The 10,338-nt window shown below is 43.5% G+C and overlaps 1 protein-coding gene across 6 annotated transcripts in view; it reads left to right on the top strand.

The window, feature by feature from the left end:
• Positions 1 to 2,667: 2,667 nt before the first annotated feature.
• The window catches only part of Frmpd4 (FERM and PDZ domain containing 4), a 493,982-nt gene continuing 486,311 nt past the window's right edge, over positions 2,668 to 10,338 (top strand). For 2 of the 6 annotated variants that reach the window (XM_070040881.1, XM_070040879.1), the window contains exon 1: positions 3,928 to 4,388. Coding sequence is in view for 3 of the 6 variants with exons in the window: in XM_070040879.1 (XP_069896980.1) it covers positions 4,348 to 4,388 (41 nt within the window). In the remaining 3 variants the exon portion in view is untranslated. Of the gene's footprint in view, positions 2,983 to 3,927; positions 4,389 to 10,338 lie in introns of those variants that run through there. The other 4 variants (XM_070040873.1, XM_070040875.1, XM_070040874.1 and 1 more) reach the window with 3 other exon arrangements.

Here is a 10,338-nt window from a genome sequence, read left to right as displayed (position 1 = left end):
CCTAATGGTACTGCCTAGGGCTAAGATATTTGTGGAAATTCTAGAGTTGACAGCCATGTGCTTCAATTAATGTGTAGCCCAATACCAAGTGATCATTCTAGATGAGGTGGAATGAGTGTACTGTAATTTTATTTTACCTGTAGGGGAGTTGACGATTAGAGAAGTTACAGTAGTTCCACTAGATCTGATGACCCCGAGTCTTATTCGTAAGTACATTAAACAGTGTTTGACAGTGTGCTTGAATTTCTGAAATGACTAAATGTCATTTGATTGTACATAACACAAATAGTGTCTTAAGGTTAGGGAATATAATTTCAGATGTATAAATATGCATAAGATCTAGAAGGGGCCTGAGAGTTTATCCTGGCTGGAGCTAAAATTTGAGAAAATCATGTAGGTCCTAAAGATCCCACTTATTGCCTTTGTTTATTTTAGGCCAATCCATTTTTATGCTAGACAAAGCAACCTCTCCCAGCTTCTGCCACACACATCTGGCACAGAGAGATATTGAGGCTGAGAGACCAGCTTCTCAGATCTCTTCTTGTCTTCCAGGAAGGCTCAGAGGTATAAACCAGCTGTGTTAGCATGTTTCAAGGGAGCAGAGAAACAAAAGGAGAAGGAGGGGGAACTCTCTTTGCTTTAGAAAATGCCATCAATCCATTAGAAAACCTACTAGATAATTACTCTATCACAGAATATAAAGGCCTAGAGAAGCCAGTCATTTCCCCTGGTGACTGTTTTGCTGTGGAGAGTCGACATCTGCACCATTCATAATTGCAGTGTAGAAATTGGCACAGGAAGAAGCCCCAAAGCAAGCTGTTCCAGGTAGACCAGATGTCTTGAAGGGAGGCACTCTCTTTTCAAGCAAATGTAATGCCTATTTCCTGTCATGTTCACTGTTGAACAACTAACTGTTGGATATCTGAAATAATCCTCATCTCCTTCTGTACTCAGAATAGAACCCAGGGAGTTCTGCATGTTAGGCAAGTACTTTATCGCTGAGCCACACCCCCAGCCTTTAGAATAATTATTGATTAATAGGGTATTCTTTTTTTAAAAAGGGCACCCCGACTATTCTGTTCTCAGAGAAACCACTTTTTCAAGGTACATTTTCCTCACGGATTGCTTTATTTCACCTCTGCGTGCATACATACACAGATACCACCACCATCACAGCTGGTCTTATGCTGCCAGATGTTGACTCAGATATAGCAAGATGTTGTTGGCTATTCTCTTAGAGAAGAGCAGAAAAAGTAAGGGGAAAAATAACCTAAAGAGAATGAGAGGAACTTCACTGTTACTATTACTAACACAAAGGAAGACAAAGGATGCAGGAGAGAGAAAGTAAGGCAGAGACAGAAGGAGACAGAATGCTGGGAAAGTGACAAGCCTCAGTCATGAGGTCATAGAGGCATCTGGACTCTCTGGGGATGCTTGACTAGCTTTGCTTTGGCAGATGAATTTAATGAGTACGCAATTTATCCAATAATGTTTGTAAACGTCTTTCTATATCCAGGGAAGTGTTAAAAGCCTTTGGGATCTGTGAGTGCAAAAGAAAACAAAAATAAACAATGCTCTCTACTCTTATGGACCATTCATTTCTGGGTAAGCTTCAGACAAGCAATGATAATGATACAAAATATACAATATTATTAGTAGATGATAAACACTGTGTCCTTTAGAAACAAAACAAACAAGCAAACAAAGCATTAAGGCAGACTTGGAGTCTAGGGTATGAAGCTCTTGCAAATTTACATAGGACTTTCAAAGATACATTTTGGAGGTGGAATTTCTATGAAGACTTCATGGCGTGAAGAGTTGACCATGCCCATATTTGAAGTCTTGAGACAACCATTGCTTGGTTCCCAAGGCTGGAAGATACTTTCAGAGCTTGGGGAAAAGCAAGGAAAGCCCTGTTACTAGAACTCAGTGACTGGTAGGGATAGGGGAAAGAGGCAGAGAGAGATTAGTAGTAGGGTTGGTAAGTGGACAGTCCAGGCATCTAGGGCTTTGTTGGCCTCTGTAGGAGTGTAACTTTTTAGCACAAAGAAAAATCGAGAGCTTTTGCAAAGTTTGGATCAGACAAGTAGCCTTATCTGACTCATGTTTGCTTTTTTTCTTTTTAACTCTATGCCTTTGTCTGGTACATTGAGCATAGCTAGATCGTGCAGAAAAGAAAGGGTTTCTCTTCTTTCCAACATGTTGCCTTCCTTGCTATGAGACTCAAATGCAAAAAGGCTTAAAATGATAAAGCCCAGAGCAGATGCAAACTATGACTATTTTACACAAACAATAGTGACTTCAAAAGCCAAGGTCCCTTTTGCCTCCTCTGGTCCATTAGAAGTATCCAAATTTACAATTTTATTTTTTACAACTAGTCTGCTTCCAAGAAGCCGAAGGAAAATTGTTTCTATATATTCAAAAACTATGTAATTTTATACCGAGTTTTGAACCATTCCGATCGTACAGAATGCTACCTATTTTTACGTTTAAATTGGGAGAAGATGCCTTAAAAATAACACGCCAGTACTAGGCTTGAAGACTGAAGTCTTTAAATATAACAACAGAGCTAGAGAGAAGCAGAAGTCTGGGAAGTTTAAACCTATTTCCTTTCCCTTAATCCCCTTGGAGAGCTAGACGCTGTGGCTGGCCAGTGGCTGCAATGGTTCGGCGGGTGGTATCTGCTCTTTGCTGTGGTCCTGCCACCAGGTGAATGCTGCCTGCAGGGTAGGAGAACGCACACTTTTGTGTGGCTACCTGACCTTCACCAGACTCTGGGGAGAAATTATAAAGGATTTAGGAGAAGACGCCTTGAGTCTTGCAGAGAAGGAAGAAGGAAAAGGGCCCAAAGAAGCCGGAGCCTCCCAGGAGACAGAACAGAGTTAATGAGCTGGAGGGAGGGGGGATTATCCAAGGTAATTATGTAAAAAGAGAAGGCTAGGAGTTCTAAATGGCTGCAACTTGGAGTTTACTCTGCCTTAGGTGAGTGTGTAGTGTTTTGTTTGTGCTTTGGTTTCTCTCAAGGTTGTGTGTGTGTGTGTGTGTGTGTGTGTGTGTGTGTGTGTGTGTGTGTTTTCTTCACCCTGTTCCTCCCTTTCCAGTCTTTACCCACCGCTCAATTTGCAAAAGCTGCTGTTTGCTCTGCCTGCCAGATCTCCATTCTCATCCCTCTCTTCCTTTGGATTCCAAACCCTAGGACCCCCCCCCCCCCCCCGTACGGAGCTCCTGGGACCCTGACCTGACTCTTCCTCCAGCCCGGAGCGGCTGTGTTTATCCCTTGCTCCCCTCTTCAGCCTCCAGTGCCTGTTCCACCACCCTCCCCCCCCCCCGCCCCTGCCGTGGTGCGGCTCTCTTCGGAACACACCTTCCCAGCCACCCCACCACCGCACCGCTTGCCCCAGCGGGTTCTGGCGGCCGGTGGGCGGTGGGGTGGGGGTGGGGGGCGCAGTGGTAACTCTATGTCTCTCTGTTCTTCCAATCCAGTCTGCACCGTCCCCAGGCATCTCCTTTTCCAATTTGAATCTCCAGTCCGCCCTGCTCCTTCCAGATCGCTAGTTTTGTTTACGGAACAAAAATCGAGGCTTTGGAGGGAGTCTGCAGCTGCCCCCCACTCCTTGATTGTAAGGAGGTAGTGTGTGTATGTGGGGGGGGGAGTATAGGGTTCAAGGTTCTTTCAGCATGCCATAGACCCTTAGCCCAGATCGGAACGATCTGGAGCCCCACGCAGTGGGTGACAGGAGAGTGTCCGTTCCTCCCCCCTCTCTCCCCCCCATGGGTGGGGGTGGGGAGAGGGGAAGGAGGCAGCGAGGCAGCTGCAGTGCTGTGAGGGGTGCGTGTGCGCGTGCCAAGCCGGTCCGCCACCTCCCGGCTCAGTCCGCGCTCCTCCGTGCTTGGGGTCCAGGGGCTTCGGGACTGGGAAGCGTGAGCAGCGCCCCTTGGCCGGCCTTGGCTCCCAGCAACGTCAGGCAGTCTCCCAGGGCTTTAGAAAGCAGGGCGGGGCACGGGACCTAGGCTGTGCTCCGGGGTCTCCTAGTCTCCCAGTCTCTCTCCCAACCCTGCTTGGCTCGCTTTCCATTGAGTTGTTGTTTTTGTTACCCAATGCGGGCCGCCCATCCACGGTCCTGCTCCGGGATGCACACGCAGCGCCCGGCCGGAGGGGGGTAGCAGCCGCCGCCTGCAGGTGCAGGTCCGCCCCGGCCCCCGCCGCCAGCGCCGCCGCCGCCACCGCCACCGCCACCGCATGAGCCCTGGGCGCACTGAGGTCCCGGTCATGGGGCTGGCCAGGCTGCTGGTGCTGGCGTGAGAAGGGGCAACGGAGCGGCCGGGCACCGGCCCCCGGCTTCCCGCATGGATGTCTTCAGCTTTGTGAAGAATGCAAAGCTTTCCAGGTAGGGGCTGCGCGCGTTTCTTGGACTCCCAGGGCTGTCGCCTGCGTGGGGCAACTTAGTGCTGGATTCTTTCTTTCTTTTTCTTTAGGAGACTGGGGAGAAGCAAAAGCTGGGGCGGGGGGAGGGGGGTAATGGCAATTCTGAAGCCACGTAGCCACAGGCTACTCGATCAACTTGTTTCTTCCTGGCTGCTAGGAATGGTGCATCCACGGGTGGAAAACCACGCACACACAGAAAGACACATGCCCTCTCACACACACGCACACACCAATATTCAAGGCAGTTTTTCTTTTTTTTCCCCGTAGGAGAACCCAGTAGTTCTTGGGGCCACCCAGACAATTAAGGGCCAAGCAGAGCTGGTTGTAATTGCTGCTCCTCGGGAAAGCCAGAAGTACTTGGTGCTTCAGTACTTGCTTTGCAAGCAGTAGGGACTTAAAGTACAGAACCCCCCTTCCTCCCACCCTCTAAATTAGACCTCCTTGCTCTGCAAAAAGTCAGTTTGTGTTCCCAGTAGTGACCCAGAGAACAAAGTAAAGGAGATAAGACTTTCAGACTTTCTTTGAGTAACTATATACTTCTTAAGCCTTGAAGATTGAGGAATTTGCTTTCAAGTAGCCATGTTATTGGAGCAGTACTGACCGAAGAGAACCATTGCCACTTTGAGACCACCTAGCTAGATAGTCCCTGGTCAGAGCTGCTGTCTTGTTCTACCTCCCAAATCATCCTTGAGCCCACAAAGTAAACTCCTGTGCTTGGGGCCTTGCCTGGGGAAAGCCCTAGGGAGAAGATCTTAGATTATAGTGCCCACCTACCCTTCCCAGCCAGTCTCCCTGGAGTCTGAGAAAGGGGTATCCAGGAGACAGACCATTGGAGTTTTCCAGGTAGCAACTGAAAGATTGCTTTGAAATATGGAGAGAATCATTCCAGGGTTTTTTTTTTTTGTTTGTTTGTTTGTTTCATTCTGTAGTATCACTAGGAGATGTGTTGATGGCATCAGGCAAGGATATACAGCCTCCAAAAGCCAGAGGCACAAAAGTTATGTGGACTGGGCTTTGCTACATGTATTTGAGGTACTTCAAAACCATTTTGTTTGGATAGTGCAGTTCAGCTGGGCCTCCCTCTCACATCTAAAACTCTTGGGGTTTCCTGCTCATCTCTACCTGCCCTCTACTTCCCCAGGGCCAATCTTCAGGTCCTAAGCAGATTTCCCTAGGGAAAGGGACTCCATGTCACATCTTCTGGACAGCGTTGAGCTATTCTGGTGATGGGTATATATGTGCCTCCTAGTGGTGCCCACGAGAGGTCCCTGCAGATCAGAAGACTGATGTGTTAAGGCAGTGGGTGATTGTAGTGTGGGAAATGGTTTGGTTTCCTGCTGATATCATAGACGGCCATGGCTTCACACCACTATTCTATTAACTTCCTGCATGCTTCTGCCTATGGCTGGCTTCTAACAGCTGTCAGATAATGAACCATGGTTGGGAAACAGCTGTGGGCCAGTTCAGCCATGGTATGGTATCCTTTATGCAATGGACAGAAATGTCACTGAAGTTCAGCCAACAGTGTGCTTGAAAGTAACCAATACAGTTTTTGGTGGCTTCAAACCAGTAAGACAAAATATCTAGAGCCTCAGTGTTGCCCTTAAACTTTGGAATTCTGGAGGTCCGTGCCATGGTGAAGAAGTCAGTGAAAACGTGTTTGATACTTAACTATACACTAGGATAGATTCATAGTATTCATGAAACTGGGTTTTGTGAATAAAATGGATATCAGTGAAATGTGTGTGTGTGTGTGTGTGTGTTTGTATGTTTGTGTGTCTGTTGTAATGGAGGGGTGGAACCTTATTTTAACCGAAGTTTGAAATTCAGTATATTATATTATTTTTCTTTCCCTACTCTGATCTGAAGTGTTTATTTTTTGTTGTACTGGAGCTTCAAACCCAGGGGCTTGCACATGCTATGCAAGTGCTCAATCCCTGATCTTCATTTCCAGCTTAGAGTGTTTATTCTAGAGAAAGAAGATGTCCAGGTCCTAAGCCATATGTGCTGGCTATGAAATCTTCCATCCTCAAGATTTCATCCTTGTTTCTTTTTTTGTCGGTCATGGGGCTTGAACTCTGGGCCTGGTCACTGTCCCTCAGCTCTTCAGCTCAAGGCTAGCACTCTACCACTTGAGCCACAGCACCACTTCCAAGATTTCATCCTTTACTCAGTGTGAACTCAAGGATGTGCTCCCTAATCAAAACAGAGATACTTGAAATAAGGGTCATCAGCCTGCAGAAACACACATTTGCAGCTGCTCTTTTCTGTCCTTGAAGAAGTGTTGTGTGTGTGTGTGTGTGTGTGTGTGTGTGTGTGTGTGTGTGTGTGTGTGTGTGTCTGTATGTGTGTGAAACAGTTACAGAAATCAAGTTCCTTCCTTAAAGGCGAACTCTGAAAGTGCTTATGTTGCAGGATTGTCCCGATTTCAGAATGGATAATCTTCCTAAAGGATTTAACTTTGATCGTGGTGGTTACTTGAGTGTTTAAAATTCTCTTGGTTTACAGGCAAACATGCACAGTTATCCTAGGTCTTGGGTTCCAAGGAAACGAGTTACTCAGTGTTCCTTCAATAAGCATTTACTGTAACTGCTACTTACTGTATCTTATTTATGAGTTAAGATAGTGGTAATTAGAGTATTCAGAGAGAATATTAGTCCACATTGGAATTAGTAAAATACAGATTTTGGCTACATTTAACCATTTGTTCACAGAATCTGTGATACAAATTGAAATTCAAATAGCCTCTCAAGAACCCAGTGCCATCTTGTGATAAACACTCAAAAATGACTGCCAAATATTGGGATAGCTGGCAAGAAGTTCTGACCCTTTCTGCCATCTGTGTGAGCTATGACCCTTGACCGCATCTATGGTGGGTGGTATAGTCTGTCACAGTTCTATCTGAAGATGTTTGTTCTTATTCTTTTAATTTTCTGGCTATTAAACTGCTTGGTAGTTTACATGCATTTTTACTTCACTGTTTCCTTGGTAGCAGTTATATATCATTTTTCCATTCTTGTAGATGAGAACATTACAGATGAGTGCTTTATAAACCAGTAATAGTAACAAAATAGGCATATATTTTTTTATTGTTACTGCTTTTTGTATTGGCGATTCCATTTGTAAAGCAGATGTACTATTTAGAAGAAATGCAGTTTGGTAGAAAAACATATGATTATGCCCATTTTTCCTGGAGGATGTGAATTGAAACCCCAAACTCATAAGGGTATTATTAAACTGAGCAATGTGTTCATGAATGGAGTACCCGGCTTCATTTCTTTTTGTTAAGAAAATGGCACAATTTGAGATGATTAGGTACTATCAATAGAAAGGTGATTTTTTTCTATTAGTAGGTAAATTTGGAGATGATCTATTTTGCATTTTCTTACACTTGCAAGGGTTATTTTATGGTGTAGAGAAGTGACTAATACCTGTCAAAACAAAGTGTGCTGGTTTTCTTATATCTTGAATTTGAATAGAATAAAAACTACATATTTATGGCTTCATTAGATTTTAATGGATATTTAGATTATTAAGTGCTTACTTTTTTTTTTACCATTACATTGTTTAGAATTAAATATTTCCCAAGGAAAAGGGGAAGTTAAAGAAGAAATACAAAAGGTTATTCTCATCTCCTCTATTTTTACCTGAGTAATTGCATCAATATTCCTGCTAATAGTGAGCTCTAGAGGCTAGCTAGGAAAAACCTCCAAAGACTCTGGATTGGAATTTTATTAAAAATGCTACTTGCTCATCTTCTGAGTCCTTTCTGAGTTGTGCTGATTTTGTGGCTGTCAGGAGGTGAAATGATGAAGAGTTTCATAACAGAACTAGATTCCTGTTTTAGGAATATTTAACTCGAGTTTCCCTGGGGTTGCTAGCATGCAGCTGCAAAAGTCCAGTGGTTTGCAGCAGTTTATGGGGAAAAGGCATCTAGCTGGCTTTATACCATTTCACACCTTCCCCTCTCTGTCTCCCTCTGTCTCTGTCTCTGTCTTTGTCTCCTTCTCTAGGGTAATGAATTTCACCTTCTTGCTTTCAGGATTTGGTACAGACTGTTAGCTTTGGGAAAACTTACTTATACTTCAGATGCATGACCTGCAAATTTGCGCTTTCTGCTTATAGACTTTCCAACTGTTCATTCTCTGCTTTTACACACACACACACACACACACACACACACACACACACACACACACACACACTTCAACTTTATTTTTCTACTTTGGTTTTACCATGGACATTTGCTCTGAGAGATATGCATTATTGATGAATTCAAAATGTGTATCTTTTCTTTTTTTTTTTCATCCTCCCCATTCCCCTTTCCTCTCCTCCTCTCCTCCCCTTTTCTTTTTTCTCTTTTCCTCTTTTCTTTCTTTTTAGTTTCCTTTTTCTTTTCTTTGTTGTGCTTTTGTGTGGATAGATCCTAAGGCCTTGGTGCCTTGTGCATGCTAGACAAATAGTCTACTATTGAGCTACAACCCTACCTTCTACAAATGGATTTTAAGGAAGTATCTTCAAACCACAGGTTTCACATTTGACACAATAAGAAAAATTGAGACTGTATCTTTGAGTTTGTTGAAACCTACCATCCTAAAATTTACCACCCATATCTCATCAGATGATCTTTAACCTTGAAAGGTAATTAGATCAAGGAGAGAACATTAGGAAAAGGTGAAAGCAGAGAGTTGGCAAACCATGGCCGATATGCTGGCTGGCTGTTATGGTATAGCCTGAGAGCTAAGAATAGATTCTTTCATTTTAAATGGTTCAACAAAACAAAAGAAAAATGGCATGAAATTAAAATTCCAGCATCCATAAATAAAGTTTTATTGGAACCTGGCCATGCTCATTCATTTATGCATTGTCTGTGGCTATGTTTGTTCTGCAACAGCAGAGTTGGACAGATGCCATAGAAATGTTATGCCTTGTAAAGCCTAAAATATTCACCATCTTTTATGGAAAAATATGTACTGACCCCTCAATTAAGAAGTGCTTTCGCTGTTGTTTTCTTTGTTATCATTATCAGCTCACGTGTGGGCACATTACTCATATGTCAAATTGAGTATGTGAAGTATTCAAATTCACTAATTCTCATTCATAATTAGTGTAGGATTTATCATAAGTTTTAACTTACAAGTTCTTGCTGGGTGCTAGTGGCTCAAGCCTATAACCGTAGCTACTCACTGAAAGCTGAGGATTGTTGTCCAAAGCTAGCCAGGCAGGAAAATCTGTGAGACTTATCTCCAATTAACCAGCAAAGAGCCCAGAGTGGAGCTGTGGCTCAAGTGATAGAAAAAGCCAAGTGAGAGAGCACAAGGCCCTGATTGGAAGGCCCAATACTAACTGACATAGAACAAAAACAAGCAAGCAAACCTCTATGATCTCAAATTATTTACCTGTTCAAAACCAGCCATTAAAATGGGTCATAATTGACAGACTGGGAATCATTATACTTGGAAAAAAATACATGCTTATTCTTTGTTCACTTAATTTACCAGCTTTCTTTGGTCTGGAGAGTTACTTGTTAAATGTAATGCTCCCCTTCTAGAGACCTTTAAACTTCTAGTTCAACTTGGGTGGAAAAAGAATGGCCGATAATAGTGGTAAAAACTCAATAGGCCTGTACTGGTGAACTGATAATCAAGTCAACGGGAGAATGCTGAGTATTTCCTTACAGTACACTAGAGCCATCTGGTCCTCATGGCAAATGACCTTCATTAATCTGTTTCCAAATGGAAAGATTTCTAGATAAGTAGATTTCATTGGAGGCTGGATAAATTTGGAGTGGAGTTGAACTTCATTTGCTTAGAATTTGACTCAGAGCATTATAATATTAGAACAACTACAGACTGCCTTTATTTCTTTAGAACAAAAACATTGATTCTGAGTAATTTAGATCATTAGGTACT

Source organism: Dipodomys merriami, unplaced genomic scaffold (genome assembly GCF_024711535.1).
Source record: "Dipodomys merriami isolate MVZ:Mamm:240054 unplaced genomic scaffold, mDipMer1.0.p SCAF_3, whole genome shotgun sequence".
NCBI lineage: Eukaryota > Metazoa > Chordata > Mammalia > Rodentia > Heteromyidae > Dipodomys > Dipodomys merriami.
Note: the sequence above shows the minus strand (reverse complement) of the source record. Positions and strands in the feature narration are given on the sequence as shown.